The sequence below is a fragment of the Oncorhynchus masou genome, chromosome 29 (assembly GCF_036934945.1).
Source record: "Oncorhynchus masou masou isolate Uvic2021 chromosome 29, UVic_Omas_1.1, whole genome shotgun sequence".
NCBI classification, from domain to species: domain Eukaryota; kingdom Metazoa; phylum Chordata; class Actinopteri; order Salmoniformes; family Salmonidae; genus Oncorhynchus; species Oncorhynchus masou.
In genome coordinates, this window is record NC_088240.1 from 10,741,206 (window position 1) to 10,763,484 (window position 22,279).

The 22,279-nt window shown below is 45.6% G+C and overlaps 1 protein-coding gene across 1 annotated transcript in view; it reads right to left on the minus strand.

The window, feature by feature from the left end:
- LOC135518975 (diacylglycerol kinase eta-like) overlaps window positions 1-14,115 on the minus strand; it is a 156,854-nt gene extending 142,739 nt beyond the window's left edge. Inside the window, 1 exon segment of the mRNA XM_064943969.1 lies at window positions 13,319-14,115. Within this exon segment, the coding sequence (XP_064800041.1) occupies window positions 13,319-13,678 (360 nt within the window). The 5' untranslated portion in view covers window positions 13,679-14,115.
- Window positions 14,116-22,279: the final 8,164 nt, after the last annotated feature.

The window sequence follows — 22,279 nt, forward strand, 5'->3', positions numbered from 1 at the left end:
CAATTGTGTTTTACTTAATTAAGGAATGTGAAAAAATGTATAGTTCTACTTTTACTTTGATAATTAAGGATATTTTAACTATTACATTTACTTTGATATTTAAATATATTTAAAACCACATAGTTTTAGACTTTTACTCAAGTAGTATTTTACTGGGTGACTTTCACTTTTACTTGAGTCATTTTCAATTAAGGTATTCCAATGGCAATTGGAATACACCAGGGCAGTCTGCGGACATTGGCGATGTGACCAGAGTTGAGAAAAGTTCAACCTAATGCAAATATAGCTAAAACAACAGAGAAGTTATTGAAAGTGAAACTGGCTGCCAGATAAATCACCTTTATGGTTAAAGATAGGGCTGGGTTAGGTGAATCAGATCCTAGATATATGGTTATGGGCAGCTTCTACATCTGCCCTATACAGAGAGGCCCCAAGCCAAACACTGGCCACTTGGCTTGACTGTTTACATGCTTCAAATGTTAATTCCTCCTTTTACGTAGCATCGTTTAAAGCCTAAATACCTCAACTGGATTAAGGTGAAATACCGCATTACGGACTACCTTATAAGGCAAACGCTGCTCGCCTGTGGTGCCTATCAAAGATCCAGTGCGTAAGGATTTAATAGCAAGGGACACGCACGGCTTATGAAGTCATAGCCTTGTTCTAGACTCTGTAGGGGAGGTAGGTCGCTGGGTCTACACTCGACACATCTTTTGACAATGGGACTGGGGTAGGTAGGTTGGCTTTAGCTGACTTTACAACACACATATACACAGACACACACGTATACACACACACGGCAGGAGTGTTTCTCCTCTCATAAGGCGCTCCTGTCACTCATCTAAAGGTCAGAGCTGCTCTACACAGATGAGTACACTGTCCAATGAGCAGGCTGCACGGCTAATCCAATCAGAGATTTCGGAACACAGGGTTGACTAAGAGACATCATGAGGGCCGCATAACTGAGAGAGAGGGTGGTAGCAGGAGTGTAAAACTACCAGTACCGGCAGCAAGAGTGTAAAACTACCTGTACTGGGAGCAAGAGTGTAAAACCACCAGTACTGGGAGCAAGACTGTAAAACTACCAGTACTGGGAGCAAGAGTGCAAAACTACCAGTACTGGGAGCAAGAGTGCAAAACTACCAGTACTGGGAGCAAGAGTGCAAAACTACCAGTACTGGGAGCAAGAGTGCAAAACTACTAGTACTGGGAGCAAGAGTGCAAAATTACCAGTACTGGGAGCAAGAGTGCAAAACTACCAGTACTGGGAGCAAGAGTGCAAAACTACCAGCAGCAAGTACAAGGACTAAAAGTCCCAAAAATACATTACCAGAAATATTGGACACTGCTAAAACAAGTTGGCAGATCAGCTTCTACAGCTTCTTCTACTAAGAAAAGAGGCCAGAGTGGAGATGGTGAGGAAGAGCAAGACTGCTACAAAAGTCCCTGATTCCTGATTATGAGACTTCTCAAGTTCCAAGTAAAACTTTTTTTGTGAAGCATGAAAAAAAGTAGCTTTGCTCTAGTTTTCTGTTCTATATTCAAGTTTGTCCCTCCTTGGCCCCCGTAGTTCATCTCCTTGTCCCCACCTCCTTCCTGTGGCCAACTGGGCCAGAAGTAATCTATTATTAGCCTGTTCCTCTGCCACACACACACACACACACACAGTTACACACACATACACAAGCATACATACACTCACTTACACACAAATGTACACACACTTACACACACACACACACTTACACACACGCACATTCCCCTGTTACACTGAGGGCAGGCCTGCCAGACAGAACTGAACAACCTTACCACCAAGTAATGTACACCCACACACACCTCTCCCTGGCCTGAATATTGAAGCACACACACACAATGGACAAAGGCTGAGCTCCAATGAGTCCAGCAGCTGTGTTGCGGGGATAAGAGTGGAGCAAGCAGGAGTTCCCTGAAAGGAAAATTGAAGAGAACAGGCCTGCATCCTGCCCTTGAGGATATCCAGCTTCTAGTCAAGCTACTATACTGCAACAGTTAGATCATACACCTCATAACACCATATCCCCTATCCCCTAGCCTGCTACAGACATATCCCCTATCCCCTAGCCTGCTACAGACATATCCCCTATCCCCTAGCCTGCTGCAGACATATCCCCTATCCCCTAGCCTGCTACAGACATATCCCCTACCCCCTAGCCTGCTGCAGACATATCCCCTATCCCCTAGCCTGCTGCAGACATATCCCCTATCCCCTAGCCTGCTATCCCCAGACATATCCCCTATCCCCTAGCCTGCTGCAGACATATCCCCTATCCCCTAGCCTGCTACAGACATATCCCCTATCCCCTAGCCTGCTACAGACATATCCCCTATCCCCTAGCCTGCTGCAGACATATCCCCTATCCCCTAGCCTGCTGCAGACATATCCCCTATCCCCTAGCCTGCTGCAGACATATCCCCTATCCCCTAGCCTGCTACAGACATATCCCCTATCCCCTAGCCTGCTACAGACATAGCCCCTATCCCCTAGCCTGCTGCAGACATATCCCCTATCCCCTATCCCCCCTAGCCTGCTACAGACATATCCCCTATCCCCTAGCCTGCTACAGACATATCCCCTATCCCCTAGCCTGCTGCAGACATATCCCCTATCCCCTAGCCTGCTGCAGACATAGCCCCTATCCCCTAGCCTGCTACAGACATATCCCCTATCCCTTAGCCTGCTACAGACATATCCCCTATCCCCTAGCCTGCTACAGACATATCCCCTAGCCTGCTGCAGACATAGCCCCTATCCCCTAGCCTGCTACAGACATATCCCCTATCCCCTAGCCTGCTGCAGACATATCCCCTATCCCCTAGCCTGCTACAGACATATCCCCTATCCCCTAGCCTGCCATATCCCCTATCCCCTGCCTGCTACAGACATATCCCCTATCCCCTAGCCTGCTGCAGACATATCCCCTATCCCCTAGCCTGCTGCAGACATATCCCCTATCCCCTAGCCTGCTGCAGACATATCCCCTATCCCCTAGCCTGCTACAGACATATCCCCTATCCCCTAGCCTGCTACAGACATATCCCCTATCCCCTAGCCTGCTACAGACATATCCCCTATCCCCTAGCCTGCTACAGACATATCCCCTATCCCCTAGCCTGCTACAGACATATCCCCTATCCCCTAGCCTGCTACAGACATATCCCCTATCCCCTAGCCTGCTGCAGAAATAGCCCCTATCCCCTAGCCTGCTACAGACATAGCCCCTATCCCCTAGCCTGCTACAGACATATCCCCTATCCCCTAGCCTGCTACAGACATATCCCCTATCCCCTAGCCTGCTACAGACATATCCCCTATCCCCTAGCCTGCTACAGACATATCCCCTATCCCCTAGCCTGCTGCAGACATATCCCCTATCCCCTAGCCTGCTGCAGACACAGCCCCTATCCCCTAGCCTGCTACAGACATATCCCCTATCCCCTAGCCTGCTACAGACATATCCCCTATCCCCTAGCCTGCTACAGACATATCCCCTATCCCCTAGCCTGCTACAGACATATCCCCTGCCTGCTACAGACATATCCCCTATCCCCTATGCTACAGACATATCCTATATCCCCTAGCCTGCTACAGACATATCCCCTATCCCCTAGCCTGCTACAGACATATCCCCTATCCCCTAGCCTGCTACAGACATAGCCCCTATCCCCTAGCCTGCTACAGACATATCCCCTATCCCCTAGCCTGCTACAGACATATCCCCTATCCCCTAGCCTGCTGCAGACATATCCCCTACCCCCTAGCCTGCTACAGACATAGCCCCTATCCCCTAGCCTGCTACAGACACAGCCCCTATCCCCTAGCCTGCTACAGACATATCCCCTATCCCCTAGCCTGCTACAGACATAGCCCCTATCCCCTAGCCTGCTACAGACATATCCCCTATCCCCTAGCCTGCTACATATCCCCCTACCCCTAGCCTGCTACAGACCCCCTATCCCCTAGCCTGCTACAGACATATCCCCTATCCCCTAGCCTGCTACAGACCCCCTATCCCCTAGCCTGCTACAGACATAGCCCCTATCCCTAGCCTGCCAGACATATCCCCTATCCCCTAGCCTGCTACAGACATATCCCCTATCCCCTAGCCTGCTACAGACATATCCCCTATCCCCTAGCCTGCTACAGACATAGCCCCTATCCCCTAGCCTGCTACAGACATATCCCCTATCCCCTAGCCTGCTACAGACATATCCCCACCTCCTAACACCAGACATATCCTCTGTACTGCTACAGGTAGGACATACACCTCCTAACACCAGACATATCCTCTGTACTGCTACAGGTAGGACATACACCTCCTAACACCAGACATATCCTCTGTACTGCTACAGGTAGGACATACAGACATATCCTCTGTACTGCTACAGGTAGGACATACACCTCCTAACACCAGACATATCCTCTGTACTGCTAGGACATACACCTCCTAACACCAGACATATCCTCTGTACTGCTACAGGTAGGACATACACCTCCTAACACCAGACATATCCTCTGTACTGCTACAGGTAGGACATACACCTCCTAACACCAGACATATCCTCTGTACTGCTACAGGTAGGACATACACCTCCTAACACCAGACATATCCTCTGTACTGCTACAGGTAGGACATACACCTCCTAACACCAGACATATCCTCTGTACTGCTACAGGTAGGACATACACCTCCTAACACCAGACATATCCTCTGTACTGCTACAGGTAGGACATACACCTCCTAACACCAGACATATCCTCTGTACTGCTACAGGTAGGACATACACCTCCTAACACCAGACATATCCTCTGTACTGCTACAGGTAGGACATACACCTCCTAACACCAGACATATCCTCTGTACTGCTACAGGTAGGACATACACCTCCTAACACCAGACATATCCTCTGTACTGCTACAGGTAGGACATACACCTCCTAACACCAGACATATCCTCTGTACTGCTACAGGTAGGACATACACCTCCTAACACCAGACATATCCTCTGTACTGCTACAGGTAGGACATACACCTCCTAACACCAGACATATCCTCTGTACTGCTACAGGTAGGACATACACCTCCTAACACCAGACATATCCTCTGTACTGCTACAGGTAGGACATACACCTCCTAACACCAGACATATCCTCTGTACTGCTACAGGTAGGACATACACCTCCTAACACCAGACATATCCTCTGTACTGCTACAGGTAGGACATACACCTCCTAACACCAGACATATCCTCTGTACTGCTACAGGTAGGACATACACCTCCTAACACCAGACATATCCTCTGTACTGCTACAGGTAGGACATACACCTCCTAACACCAGACATATACCCTATTTCTTAGCCTGCAACAGGAACATATCTGGAGATACCTGACAATAGCTGAGCAGCAACACTCCACACCCAACCTGACAGAACTTGAGACTATCTGCAAAAGAAGAATGGAAGAAACCCCCCCAAATTCAGGTGTGCCAAACTTGTAGTGTCATACCCAAGAACGCTCAAGGCTATAATCGCTGTCAGAGGTGATTGATTCAACAAAGTACTGATTAAAGGGTGAATACTTGTAAATGTGATATTTTCAGGGAGGGGGGGTCTCATAAAGTATCTAAAATATCTATATAAAAAAAGTATTCTAACAAATTGTTGAAAAAGTCAAGGGGTCTGAATACTTTCCGAAGGCACTGTATCTCTGCTTCTAACCTACCAGAATCAAAAGCCATGGGGAACACTTCCTGATTCTGTCCAATTGGAGTGCAGAGCCACATACATATCACTGCTTCTTCCCTATCAGAGCTCAGGTCCACAGAGTATGTCTCTTCTGCCTGCCACACACTCTTGGCTAGCGGAGGAGAGGAGAGGCCAAAGACATTCTGGCCAGCACAGCCACTCACCTTTAATCAGGGATAAGGAGCCTAGAGGAGGGTCTGGACAGAGATCAGAGATAACATTCACGCACACGCACGCACACACAGAAAAATACACGACAAGAGACTGTCGGACTCTAATGGGCTTTAGAAGCCACTATATGTCCATGCTAGAAAGGACATTATCATGTGGTAGTGCTTGGTCTAGGAAGGGATCCATTTAGGATTCTAGTACAATAGTCAAGTTGGAAGGACAGGCAGTGACTTAGGGAGATGAATGCATTTTTTAAGGTTCAGAAAACTGGTCACTGAGCTTCGTAGCTCATCTCCAAATACACAGTAAACTCCAATTCCTCCATTCATAAGAAGGCAAATAGTTGTTTTCGAGCCGACCGGAGTCTGATGAGACAGTTTTACTGATGGCCAGAGCTATTGTTTGTATGTGTTTGTAGCGATACATGTTTCTGCTTTAAGCCTGCCAGACGTAGCCTGTCAAAGTCAGATGTAGCCTGTCAAAGTCAGACATAGCCTGTCAAAGTCAGACATAGCCTGTAAGAGCCAGACATAGCTGGTAAAAGCCATACGTAGCCTGTCAAAGTTAGACGTAACCTGTAAGAGCCAGACATAGCCTGTCAAAGTTAGACGTAACCTGTAAGAGCCAGACATAGCTGGTAAAAGCCAGACATAGCCTGTCAAAGTTAGACGTAACCTGTAAGAGCCAGACATAGCTGGTAAAAGCCAGACATAGCCTGTCAAAGTTAGACGTAACCTGTAAGAGCCAGACATAGCTGGTAAAAGCCAGACATAGCCTGTCAAAGTTAGACGTAACCTGTAAGAGCCAGACATAGCCTGTCAAAGTTAGATGTAACCTGTAAGAGCCAGACATAGCTGGTAAAAGCCAGACATAGCCTGTCAAAGTTAGACGTAACCTGTAAGAGCCAGACATAGCCTGTCAAAGTTAGATGTAACCTGTAAGAGCCAGACATAGCTGGTAAAAGCCAGACATAGCCTGTCAAAGTTAGATGTAACCTGTAAGAGCCAGACATAGCTGGTAAAAGCCAGACATAGCCTGTCAAAGTTAGATGTAACCTGTAAGAGCCAGACATAGCTGGTAAAAGCCAGACATAGCCTGTCAAAGTTAGACGTAGCCTGTAAAAGCTAGACGTAGCCTGTCAAAGCCAGACGTAGCCTGTCAAAGCCAGACGTAGCCTGTTAAAAGCCAGACGTAGCCTATCAATGTAGCCCCCCCCCCCCCACCCCCCACCCCCACAACAATACTAGCCTGTCAAAGCCAAATGTTGCCTGCAAAAGCCAGATGTTGCCTGTAAAAGCCAGTCGTGGTTGTCATGCCAGATTTCCCTGTCATAACCACACTGTGTCATTGCCTGTGAAGGAAGACCAAACAGAACAGAACACAGCTTTAGACGTGACCTCCATCCAGGGGTAGCCTGTCATAACCAGACGTAGCTTGTAAAAGCCAGACGTAGCCTGTCATAACCAGACATAGCCTGTAAAAGCCAGACGTAGCCTGTCATAACCAGACATAGCCTGTCATAGCCAGATGTAGCCTGTCATAACCAGACGTAGCCTGTAAAAGACAGAGTAACAATCGCCTCTCATAGCCAGAGAGAGCCTGTCATAACCAGAACGTAAACCTCTTCGTAAAGCCAGACGGTGAGCCTGTCATAGCCAGTAACAATCCTGTCAGATGCAGTCAGCCAGGAAGGAGCCTGTTTAAAGGGAGGACAGAGCCTATCAGATGTACCCTTCGTAAAAGGAACAACAATACTCTAGATATTAAAAAAAAAACTTAGACTGAGGCCTTTGAGGGTGGTGGGGATCACACCTTGTCAGTGGTTGTTGCTAATTTCCCTGTCTCTAACGACACTGTGTCATTGGGTGTGAAGGAACACCAAACAGAACAGAACACAGCTTTAAAGTGACCTCCATCCAGGGGAGGGTGCTGGAGGAGGGAGGGAGAGAGGAGAAGAAGGGGGCAAAAATGACAAAAACCAAACCCAGCAAGGAACTATACAAAGGAAGGAGAGAGAAGGTGAAGGGGAGGACAGACGCAGTAACAATCGAAACACTCTTCGTAAAAGACGGTTGTGTCCTGTCTCCACAATAGACCTCTCTTATCACCCACCAACGATGACAAGGTAATGAACGTGACTAGTGGTCAGTGTCACTGAGGACCAGACTGGTCCTTCTCTCACTGAGACCTCTCTGACCCTCTCTCAAGTGACTAGTGGTCAGTGTCATTGAGGACTCTCTCTCTCTCTCTCTCTCTCTCTCTCTCTCTCTCTCTCTCTCTCTCTCTCTCTCTCTCTCTCTCTCTCTCTCTCTCTCTCTCTCTCTCTCTCTCTCTCTCTCTCTCTCAGTGCAGGGCTTGTATTGGACATACACACACATTCAGCACTAGTGCTTTGTGGCACTCAGTCACTGCACAGGGCTTGTATTGCACACACACACACACACACACACACACACACACACACACACACACACACACACACACACACACACACACACACACACACACACACACACACACACACACACACACACACACACACACACACACAGTCAGGGTCAGCTGATTGACAGACACTCAGCTTTCCAACGGCTGTATCAGGTTCCCAAATCACATTAGTGGTTAGAACAGGGACAATAAGGCACCCATCCACTCTCAGGACGTCAGGATTGGAAAGACTACACTTCTCATGATATTCGTCTCATTGTAATTATATTCATATCAAATCAGTGTGAATTTCTCATTTTGATGATTTACTGTTCCAAACACATGCACTCTCAAAAAGTGATGTACGGAATTGGGAATCGATGGGAATCGAAAGCTCATGTCTAGAGTCAAATTAATTCTACAACGAGCAAAGGTAGAGCTGGTGGATGGAGAGCAAGCTTTTACATCTGTATATTTGGGGCGGCAGGGTAGCCTAGTGGTTGGAGTAGTAACCGAAAGGTTGGAAGATCAAATCACTGAGCAGACAAGGTAAAAATCCTAGGCCATCATTGAAAATAAGAATTTGTTCTTAACTGACTAGCCTAATATTTTTTTTTTAAGTATCTGTCCCTGTCTCCCTTCCTCTCTGTCAGTGCTGGACTCAGTCTCTGGTGCTATTCACTTTTTTAGTGTGAGTGTGTGTGTGTGTGGGGGGGGGGGGTTGCATGTATTCAGGCCCCTTGACTTTTTCCACATTTTGTTACTTACGGCCTTGTTCTAAAATGAATTAAATACATGTATTTCCTCATCAATCTTCACACACTATCCCATAATGACAAAGTGAGAACAGGTTTTTAGAAATGTTTACAAATGTATTAAAAATAAAAACAGAAATACCTAAGTATAAGTATTCAGACCCTTTGCTATGAGACTCAAAATGGAGTTCAGGTGCATGCTGTTTCCATTGATCACCCTTGAAATGTTCCTACAACTTGATTGGAGTCCACCTGTGGTATATGCAATTAATTTGACATGATTTGGAAAGGCACACACCTGTCTATATTAGATCCCACAGTTGACAGTACATGTCAGAGCAAAAACCAAGTCAAGAGATCGAAGGAATTGTCAGAAGAGCCGGAATGTGTCGATGCACCGATCTCAGACCATGAGAAACAAGAATCTCTGGTCTGATGAAACCAAGATTGAATTCTTTGGCCTCAATGCCAAGCGTCACGTCTGGAGGAAACCTGGCACGAGGGGGAAAAAACAATTTAATCTATTTTAGAATAAGGCTGTAATGTAACAAAATGTGGAAAAATTCATGGGGGTCTAGATACTTTCCTAATGCACTGTCCATGCATTCTGTGCTTCTCTCCCTATGGCTGTTACATAGCTTCATGCCATGACACCAATCCAGAAGACGACCTACAATTGGCACAAATCTTTAATTAACTATTTACTAACGAGTGCTTTCACAGATCACTATAATTAATTTATGAATTACAGTTAGAATTAAAAACCTTACACACTAAGTCCAAGTTAGTAAAAACCCTACACACTAATTCCAAGTTAGTAAAAACCTTACACACTAAGTCCAAGTTGGTTAAAACCCTACACACTAAGTCCACGTTAGTAAAAACCCTACACACGAAATCCAAGTTAGTAAAAACCCTACACACTAAATCCAAGTTAGTAAAAACCCTACACACTAAGTCCAAGTTAGTAAAAACCCTACACACTGAGTCCAAGTTGGTTAAAACCCTACACACTGAGTCCAAGTTAGTAAAAACCCTACACACTTATTCCAAGTTAGAAAAAACCCTACACACTAAGTCCAAGTTAGTAAAAACCCTACACACTAAGTCCAAGTTAGTGAAAACCCTACACACTGAGTCCAAGTTAGTATAAACCCTACACACTGAGTCCAAGTTAGTAAAATCCCTACACACTAAGTCCAAGTTAGTGAAAACCCTACACACTAAGTCCAAGTTAGTAAAAACCCTACACACTGAGTCCAAGTTGGTTAAAACCCTACACACTGAGTCCAAGTTAGTAAAAACCCTACACACTAAGTCCAAGTTAGTAAAAACACTACACACAAAGTCCAAGTCAGTAAAAATCCTACACACTGAGTCCAAGTTAGTAAAAACCCTACACACTGAGTCCAAGTTAGTAAAAACGCTACACACTGAGTCCAAGTTAGTAAAAACCCTACACTGAGTCCAAGTTAGTAAAAACCCTACACACTAAGTCCAAGTTAGTAAAAACCCTACACACTGAGTCCAAGTTAGTAAAAACCAACACACTGAGTCCAAGTTAGTAAAAACCCTACACACTAAGTCCAAGTTGGTTAAAACCCTACACACTAAATCCAAGTTAGTAAAAACCCTACACACTAAATCCAAGTTAGTAAAAACCCTACACACTAAGTCCAAGTTAGAAAAAACCCTACGCACTAAGTCCAAGTTAGTAAAAACCCTACACACTGAGTCCAAGTTGGTTAAAACCCTACACACTGAGTCCAAGTTAGTAAAAACCCTACACACTAAGTCCAAGTTAGTAAAAACCCTACACACTAAGTTCAAGTTAGTAAAAACCCTACACACTAAGTCCAAGTTAGTAAAAACCCTACACACTAAGTCCAAGTTAGTAAAAACCCTACACACTAAGTTCAAGTTAGTAAAAACCCTACACACTGAGTCCAAGTTAGTAAAAACCCTACACTAAGTCCAAGTTAGTAAAAACCCTACACACTAAGTCCAAGTTAGTAAAAACCCTACACTAAGTCCAAGTTAGTAAAAACCCTACACACTGAGTCCAAGTTAGTAAAGACTTTGCAACCCCAGAGATGTGGATCATATACTGAAGAACCATGTCCTTAGTAACTAAACGTACTAACTGTAAAGTACCATATACTTACTGTAGCCTACATATATTATGATGATTTGAATAATGGCACCTGCTAAAGGTAAATTACCATATCATCATTAGTTGGATGAAACCTGGGAATTACTGTCTATAACACATACGGCAGAACAGAAAACCCATGGTACAATGTCTTTTGGCCTACCAGGGTCTTCCTCAGGCAGCGTTGCCATGGCGCCAGTCAATCAGGGGACAGGGATGTGGTGGTTGTCCTGGGCAACCAGATAGATGGCGGGCGAAAGAGGGGCAGAATGTCCTCAGACAGACAGTGATTCAGGCGGTGACCAAACACACACACCACACACACACACACAGGTTGAGCAAACAACCAGAGTTGGAACAACACACAGAGCCAGCGTGCTGCTCCATTAATACCCTTCTGCACAAACACACACATCACACACACACACACCACACACACACACACACACACACACACACACACACACACACACACACACACACACACATCTTCTGCCCCGGGAACACATGCAGGTAGACAGATATATACTTTGGCATTACAGTTCACACATCCCATCTATCTCTTCTGCCCATATCTGACGATTTACCTAGCTATTTTAAAGTTTCAAACAACATTACACACATCATCTTCACTTAACTTATTACAATACACCACAACTACAATGTAACAATTACACGACTATAACACAGCTATGACACAACTAACTACATCAACAGTGTTTATACAGTAGCTTTACTAACACTGAGTGGTACCGCAGGTCAAATGAAAAGTGGCTGTCTGATATACTGTAGATACAACAGTCTTCTGACGACTTCTAATATAAATGTAGCCTTATGATTACAGGACAGAATATAGACAGATCATACATCTCTGTCATACAAACACATTTTCATTTCTATCTGCAATATATTGTGAATTGAATAAGCGCCATGCCATGTAGTAAATGTACTACACCGGAGTTATTGCCAGGCCAATACAGTGAAGATAACCGTGCACATTGTGTGTGTAGTATTTATTGAGACATTAAGGTGTCGGTACTGTACACACAGTAGCCCTCAATTATCGAAACGAACATGTACAATTTCACGCTCTTTTCTACAATCATTTGGTAAGTGAGAGACAATGTCTCTTCAACGATTCTACTTGAGCCTCTTACACTCCTGTGACAAGATGTTTGCCTACTTCAGGAATGTGTTCTATTGTCAGGTAAGCTAATGACCACACATAACCATATCTGCTCTTGTAAGTTGCTCTGGATAAGACTGTCTGCAAATGGACTTCAATGTAAATGTGAATAACAAAGCCCTGTGCTCCAGTCCGGTGTCCCATGTCTAAATATAAACCGTTACTTTAATAATAAAGGCAGGGTGGAGTGGACATGTCAATAATTAAGTGTCTATTTTCTGATGGGAGATGAGAGACTCATATATAGTGTGTCTGTGTAAAGTGAACCATGACCGCTAAGGTGTCTGTCAGTCTGTCAGGTGAAAGGAACTCCACCATCCTCAATGCTGTAGCTTGGTTGTGGTTATCATACAGTTTCAGTTTCAGTTGTTTCACGGAAAAAGTTCAACTTAATACACTGAAAACAAATCTCCATAATTTGAAAGTAAAAGTGTACTAAGTTAGGCTATGTGTACTAAGGCAGGCTAGGCTATAATAGCGCTCCAACTGTCTCAAAACAAAACGGCTACCTGTAGATCATACAACAATGCGGGATGCTTTCCACAGCTCACAATGCTTTCCACAGTTTATTTTCGATAGCTGTTCTATTCTATTCTATGGTCAAATGTTGCATAAAATGACTGAATATGTGACATTCAGAATCATGCGTGCTGGTTGTCAAAGTCAAACTGTGTTATTAGTTGATATTGCCTTCCATGAAAGCAACATGGACTAGGCTACCGATACAACACCACAAGAAAGACGCACGATAGCGCACAACTACAAAATAATGTAGCCTATGCCTGCAAAACATGAATCAAGTCGAGACTGGCACCAGACATATAAACAGACGTGTCTTTTCTTACCTTGCTTCTGAGCTGTCCGGAGGTCGACACTTTCCGAATGAGTTTCTGCGGGCCTTCTTGTTCTCCCTCGCTGTCTGACGACTCATCCACGGCCCCAGAGCCCCCGACAGCCCCCACCACATGGGCATGGATCCCTGCTGTTGATTGGCCTTTCTCCGGCTCCTGTTGGGAGAAAGGATAAGACCAGTCGGAGTTAGTCTTCCCCCGGTCAGCCGCTCCCTTCCTCTCCGGGATGCGAGAGCTGGACAGCGGCTGAAAAGCGGCTTTCCTCGCCGTCATCTCCACCCGCTTCTCAAACCTATAACTGGCGCTATAAGAACCGAGATCTATCCAAGAACATACGTCCGCGGCTGAGCTCATGGGGATGTAGCATGTCTCGGTGCTGTGGGGTTTACTAGGGTAAAGCTTGCTTCAGGATGTGTTTATGGTTCCAGCCTACATGCTCAGATCAGACTGAGGCTAAAGACCGCCTAGGCTCAGTAGGCTGCCCTCCTTACACACAGCTACAGACGCACCACCAGCCAACAACCAGTGGACATCGCCATGGAAGGCCCTAGTGGCCGCAACAGAAGCAGTCCAGCGGACTTTAACTGTAACCGATTGAAAAGCCCACTCAAAAATATGAGCAAATGGAACAGCCAAACGACTAGGACAATGTAACTATTTATTTTAGCCTATACGCAGGAACACAGTGATATATAAATGGCCTGTTTTCCAAATTGTGGCGAAGTATAATGACATGGATGTTATATTAAGTCTAAAAAGGCATGTGCGATAAAGAAAACAATATTTCCAACACCAACACAACACTATTGCACAATAATAAATAGGCCTATATACATATTGTCAACCACTATCGAGTCTGAACCAAAGATGACACAGAGTAGCCTTTACGGGGGTGGGAGGGTATTTCTTTGAAACTGGAAAATGTAACCTACGGGTTACATTGCAATGGTTTTGCGATTGTAGAGAAACCATCCCATTGCTCAGGCTAAATGACACTGGATACTTTGCGACAATGTAAAAAGAGAAGCCATGCATAGTCTCACAAAATGTGTGACTTAAAAACAAAATACATAGAAAATGCAATTCATATCGAAAGAGTCTGATTTATTATTGAATCGTATATAATGCTGTATCTTTATAAGGCTACATGGGTTAAATGTGAACATACAATTAACCACTTGAATAGCAACTTCCCAGCCTCACACATAGACAGCTAACTAGCCGAATGAGATACATGTCCGTGTTTCTAAAGATTAACTTTGTTAATCATCAATCTGACTGTTCTATAGTTGTTGTTTTTTGTTTTGTTTTTTTTACAGCAAATTACAATTGGGGTTTATCTTCCCGAAAATCAAAGGCATTCAGTTCTCTCCAAAAATGACTGATCGGAATGGTGACGAGAAAACATTTAGAAATTATTCTAAGGTGGGATAAAAACGTCAATCTTTTTCTATTTTTCTCTTTAGTCTCCTAACCAAAATGAAGTATCTATATCCACTATCATATTTCACTAGAAATGATTAGTTATTTTAAATAAACGACCGACCAGTTCCTCCCACGCAGGGCTGCGAGTATAACAGTAGACTTCTTCCATAGTCCCGCTCAGTCCGCTCCCGGAAGCCAGTCGAGAAATCGGCTAAGATTCTGTCTGGTAGGTTAGCCTACCGTAAAACTGGTTTGAGGTCCGGAATCAGATAGGCTATAATTCCGTGTTGCCTACTACTCCACTCGACCATCTCTCCAATCATCTTTCTGCCTTTTCCCTCACCATTCGTTCAAGGGCTGAGCCTCGTCACCACGTGATAAATGTCAAACCGGTACAGTATATGGCACCGGGGAGCTCCTGAAGGAGTACGGAGGGAGAGTTCAGCTGGTGTTCATGCTCATGACCCCATATAATTCGAATAGGCCTACACTGCCTTAATCAAATTTTGGCTGAATTTGATCCACTCTCTCACAAATTACGAATGCAATCACTATGGATAGGCTACACACAGTGGTTTCATTTAAACATTTTCCACAGAGGGTAGAAACATGTTGAGTCTTTGATTCGGCTATATGTTGAAATGTCTCTAGACAGACGACATTAATGAAGCTTAGCAGGATTCATGTATGAAGTCTTGATCAGATAACTGGACAATCTTCCCTTTGACAAACATAGCCTAAATGAATTCAGAAGCATAAATACCTCAACCAATAATATATACGTTGACAAGACAATTCAGTGGAATAGGCTATAGGCTAAATCAGCTGAAAAATATGTAATCAGTTTATCTTGGGGACAGATTCCCCCCCGCCAACCCCACCCAAAGTAAAACAAAAAAAATCACATGACCCTTCAACTGTGAGAGACGGGATCTAAAAAATCCCAAAAATCACATTGTATGATTTTTAAGTAAATCATTTGCATTTTAATGCATGCAATAAGTATTTGATCACCTACCAACCAGTAAGAATTCCGGCTCTCACAGACCTGTTAGTTTTTCTTTAAGAAGCCCACCTGTTCTCCACTCATTACCTTTATTAACTGCACCTGTTTGAACTCGTTACCTGTATAAAAGACACCTGTCCACACACTCAATCAAACAGACTCCAACCTCTCCACAATGGCCAAGACCAGACAGCTGTGTAAGGACATCAGGGATACAATTGTAGACCTGCACAAGGCTGGGATGGGCTGTAGGACAATAGGCATGCAACTTGGTGAGAAGGCAACAACTGTTGGTGCAATTATTAGAAAATGGAAAAAGTTCAAGATGATGGTCAATCACCCTCAGTCTGGGGCTCCATGCAAGATCTCACCTTGTGGGGCATCAATGATCATGAGGAAGGTGAGGGATCAGCTCATAACTACACGGCAGGACCTGGTCAATGACCTGAATAAAACCATTAGTAACACACTACGCTGTCATGGATTAAAATCATGCAGCGCACGCAAGGTCCCCCTACTCAAGCCAGCGCATTTCCAGGCCCGTCTGAAGTTTGCCAATGACCATCTGAATGATCCAGAGGAGGAATGGGAGAAAGTCATGTGGTCTGATGAGACAAAAATAGAGCTTTTTGGTCTAAACTCCACTCACCGTGTTTGGAGGAAGAAGAAGGATGAATACAACCCCAAGAATACCATCCCAACCGTGAAGCATGGAGGTGGCAACATCATTCTTTGGGGAATGCTTTTCTGCAAAGGGGACAGGACAACTGCACCGTATTGAGGGGAGGATGGATGGGGCCATGTATCGCGAGATCTTGGCCAACAACCTCCTTCCCTCAGTAAGAGCATTGAAGATGGGGCGTGGCTGGGTCTTCCAGCATGACAACGACCCGAAACACACAGCCAGGGCAACTATGGAGTAGCTCCGTAAGAAGCATCTCAAGGTCCTGGAGTGGCCTAGCCAGTCTCCAGACCTGAACCCAATAGAAAATCTTTGGAGGGAGCTGAAAGTCCGTATTGCCCAGCGACATTCCCAAAACCTGAAGGATCTGGAGAAGGTCTGTATGGAGGAGTGGGCCAAAATCCCTGCTGCAGTGTGTGCAAACCTGGTCAAGAACTACAGGAAACGTATGATCTCTTTAATTGCAAACAAAGGTTTCTGTACCAAATATTAAGTTCTGCTTTTCTGATGTATCAAATACTTATTGCATGCAATAAAATGCAAATTCATTACTTAAAAATCATACAATGTGATTTTCTGGATTTTTGTCTCTCACATTTGAAGTGTACCTATGATAAAAATTACAGACCTCTACCAGGCAGGGTAGCCTAGTGGTTAGAGCGTTGGACTAGTAACCAAAAGGTTGTAAATTCATATCCCCAAGCTGACAAGGATCAAATCTGGCGTTCTGCCCCAGAACAGGTTAACTACCCACTGTTCCTAGGCCATCATTGAAAATTAGAATTTGTTCTTAACTGACTTGCCTAGTTAAATAAAGGTAAATAATAACACATTACATAGATACAGACACATTACAGAGATACAGACACATTATATAGATACAGACACATTACAGAGATAAAGTACACATTATATAGATACAGACACATTACAGGGATACAGACACATTATATAGATACAGACACATTAGAGAGATACATACACATTATATAGATACAGACACATTATATAGATACAGACACATTACATAGATACAGACACATTACAGAGATACAGACACATTACAGAGATAAAGTACACATTATATAGATACAGACACATTATATAGATACAGACACATTACATAGATACAGACACATTACAGAGATACAGACACATTACAGAGATACAGACACATTATATAGATACAGACATTACATAGATACAGATTACAGACAGACATTACATAGATACAGACACATTACAGAGATACAGACACAGAGATTACATTATATCGATACAGACACATTACAGAGATACAGACACATTACAGAGATACAGACACATTACATAGATACAGACACATTACAGAGATACAGACACATTATATAGATTACATAGAAACAGACACATTACAGAGATACAGACACATTACATAGATACAGACACATTACAGAGATACAGACACATTATATAGATACAGACACATTACATAGATACAGACACATTACAGAGATACAGACACATTACATAGATACAGACACATTACAGAGATACAGACACATTACAGAGATACAGACACATTACATAGATACAGACACATTACAGAGATACAGACACATTACATAGATACAGACACATTACAGAGATACAGACACATTACAGACACATTACATAGATACAGACACATTGTCACACCCCGACCATAGTTTATTTGTATGTTTCTATGTTTTGGTTGGTCAGGGTGAGATCTGAGTGGGCATTCTATGTTGGATGTCTTGTTTGTCTATTTCTATGTCTGGCCTGATATGGTTCTCAATCAGAGGCAGGTGTTAGTCATTGTCTCTGATTGGGAACCATATTTAGGTAGCCTGGGTTTCACTGTGTGTTTGTGGGTGATTGTTCCTGTCTCTGTGTTTTGCACCAGATAGGGCTGTTTTCGGTTTTCGTACGTTTGTTATTTTGTTAGTTTCATCGTGTATAGTTTCCTTATTAAATAAAATGAATCACAACTACGCTGCATTTTGGTCCGCTCCTCCTTCCCACAATGAAAGCCGTGACAGAATCACCCACCACAACAGGACCAAGCGGCATAGTAACAGGCAGGAGCAACAAAGGGAGGAATGGACATGGGAGGACGAATTGTTTGGAGAAGGACCCTGGGGCTACACCAGGTAGGAGACCTGCGCAAACTTCCTGTGCTTACCGGGGGGGCTAAAGAGACCGGGCAGGCACCACGTTATGCTGTGGAGCGCACGGTGTCTCCAGTGCAGGTGCATAGCCCGGTGTGGTACATACCAGCTCCTCGTATTGGCCGGGCTGGAGTGGGCATCGAGCCAGGTAAGGTTGGGCAGGCTCGGTGCTCAAGAGCTCCAGTGCGCCTGCACGGTCCGGTCTACCCCCGAGCTGACAAGGTACAAATCTGTTGTTCTGCCCCTGTACAGGCAGTTAACCCACTGTTCCTAGGCCGTCATTGAAAATGAGAATTTGTTCTTAACTGACTTGCCTGGTTAAATAAAGGTAAAATAAAAAAATAAAAATCCAGTGCCACCTCCACACATCAGTCCTCCGGTGGCAGCTCTCCGCACCAGGCTTCCTGTGCGTGTCCTCGGCCCAGTACCACCAGTGCCAGCACCACGCATCAGGCCAACAGTGCGCCTCGCCTCTCCAGCGCTACCGGAGCCTCTCGCCTCTCCAGCGCTGCCGGAGCCTTTCTCCTCTCCTGCACTGCCGGAGTCTCCCGCCTGTTCAGCGCAGCCAGAGCCTTCCTCCTCTACAGCGCTGCTGGAGTCTCACGCCTGTTTAGCGCAGCCAGAGCCTTCCTCCTCTCCTGCGCTGATGAAGTCTCCTGCCTGTTTAGTGCAGCCAGAGCTGCCAGCCTGCATGGAGCAGCCAGAGCTGCCAGCCTGCATGAAGCAGCCAGAGCTGTCAGTCTTCATGGAACAGCCAGAGCTGTCAGTCTGCATGGAGCAGCCGGTGCTGTCAGTCTGCATGGAGCTGCCAGTCTGCATGGAGCTGCCAGTCTGCAAGGAGCTGCCAGTCTGCAAGGAGCTGCCAGTCTGCAAGGAGCTGCCAGTCTGCAAGGAGCTGTCAGAGCTGCCAGTCTGCATGGAGCAGCCAGAGCTGCCAGTCTGCAAGAAGCCGTCTGAGCTGCCAATCTGCACGGAGCAGCCAGAGCCGTCAGTCTGCCAGGATCCGCCAGTCAGCCAGACTCTTCCAGATCTGCCAGTCAGCCAGACTCCTCCAGATCCGCCAGTCAACCAGACTCTTCCAGATCTGCCAGTCAAGCAGACTCTTCCAGATCGTCCAGTCAACCAGACTCTTCCAGATCTGCCAGTCAACCAGACTCTTCCAGATCCGCCAGTCAGCCAGACTCTTCCAGATCCGCCAGTCAGCCAGACTCTTTCAGATCCGCCAGTCAACCAGACTCTTCCAGATCTGCCAGTTAACCAGACTCTTTCAGATCTGCCAGTCAGCCAGACTCTTCCAGGTCTGCCAGTCAGCCAGACTCTTCCAGATCTGCCAGTCAACCAGACTCTTCCAGATCTGCCAGACTCTTCCAGATCCGCCAGTCAGCCAGAATCTTCCACATCCGCCAGTCAGCCAGACTCTTCCAGATCTGCCAGTCAACCAGACTCTTCCAGATCTGCCAGTCAACCAGACTCTTCCAGATCCGCCAGTCAGCCAGACTCTTCCAGATCCGCCAGTCAGCCAGACTCTTCCAGATCCGCCAGTCAGCCAGACTCTTCCAGATCCGCCAGTCAACCAGACTCTTCCAGATCTGCCAGTTAACCAGACTCTTCCAGATCTGCCAGTCAGCCAGACTCTTCCAGGTCTGCCAGTCAACCAGACTCTTCCAGGTCTGCCAGTCAACCAGACTCTTTCAGGTCTGCCAGTCAACCAGACTCTTCCAGATCTGCCAGTCAACCAGACTCTTCCAGATCTGCCAGTCAGCCAGACTCTTGCAGATCTGCCAGTCAGCCAGACTCTTCCAGATCTGCCAGACTCTTCCAGATCTGCCTGTCAGCCAGACTCTTACAGATCTGCCAGTCAACCAGACTCTTCCAGATCTGCCAGTCAACCAGACTCTTCCAGATCTGCCAGTCAACCAGACTCTTCCAGATCTGCCAGTCACCAGACTCTTCCAGATCTGCCAGTCAACCAGACTCTTCCAGATCTGCCAGTCAACCAGACTCTTCCAGATCGGCCAGTCAACCAGACTCTTCCAGATCCGCCAGTCAGCCAGACTCTTCCAGATCTGCCAGCCAACCAGACTCTTTCAGATCTGCCAGCCAACCAGACTCTTCCAGATCCGCCAGTCAGCCAGACTTTTCCAGATCCGCCAGTCAGCCAGACTCTTCCAGATCCGCCAGTCAGCCAGACTCTTCCAGATCCGCCAGTCAGCCAGGATCTGCCAGAGCCTTCCTCCTCTCCGCTGCTGCCGGAGTCTCCTGCCTGTCAGGCGCTGCTGCCGGAGTCTCCTGCCTGTCAGGCGCTGCTGCCGGAGTCTCCTGCCTGTCAGGCGCTGCTGCCGGTCAGTCTCCTCCTGCCTGTCCGGCACTGCTGCCGGAGTCTCCTGCCTGTCAGGCGCCCCGGAGTCTCCCGCCTCCCGAACTGCCCCTCTGTCCCGAGCTGCCCCTCTGTCCTGTTTTATTTATCAGGGTTGCCGTGGCTAGGAGGTCACGGAAGCGGACAAGGTGGGGGACGACTATGGTGAAGTGGGGGCCACGTCCAGCACCGGAGCCGCCACCGCAGACAGATGCCCACCCAGACCCTCCCCGATAGGTTCAGGTTTTGCGGCTGGAGTCCGCACCTTGGGGGGGGGGGGGTACTGTCACACCCCAACCATAGTTTATTTGTATGTTTCTATGTTTTGATTGGTCAGGGTGTGATCTGAGTGGGCATTCTATGTTGGATGTCTTGTTTGTCTATTTCTATGTCTGGCCTGATATGGTTCTCAATCAGAGGCAGGTGTTAGTCATTGTCTCTGATTGGGAACCATATTTAGGTAGCCTGGGTTTCACTGTGTGTTTGTGGGTGATTGTTCCTGTCTCTGTGTTTTGCACCAGATAGGGCTGTTTTCGGTTTTTGTACATTTGTTATTTTGTTTGTTTCATCGTGTATAGTTTCCTTATTTAATAAAATGAATCACAACTACGCTGCATTTTGGTCCGCTCCTCCTTCCCACAACGAAAGCCGTGACACACATTACATAGATACAGACACATTACAGACACATTACATAGATACAGACACATTACATAGATACAGACACATTACATAGATACAGACACATTACATAGATACAGACACATTACAGAGATATAGACACATTACAGATCCATTACAGGCACATTACAGAGATACAGACACATCACAGAGATACAGACACATTACAGACACATGACAGACACATTACATAGATACAGACACATTACAGACACATTACATAGATACAGACACATTACAGAGATACAGACACATTACAGAGATACAGACACATTACAGACACATTATATAGATACAGACACATTACACACATGGGGTGGGCAGTCTATGTGTCACGAAGTACTAAGGTAAATGGAATCAAGAGCAGAGAGCAGGTAGATAGTTTATTCTCCAATGTAGAAACGAGGGTCAACCCAACACACCGGGTGAATGATCCAACACAGGATCATAAAATGACCGGAGAATAAAAACCACAAGTACTCCACAAACATGACATGAAGACAAAACAATCCCGCACCAAACAAGGGCGGGACAACCTACTACATATACAGACACTAATTAACTAAACTACAAACAGGTGAAACCAATCAGACAAAACCAACAGACAAACGAAAAGGGATCGGTAGGACGGTGA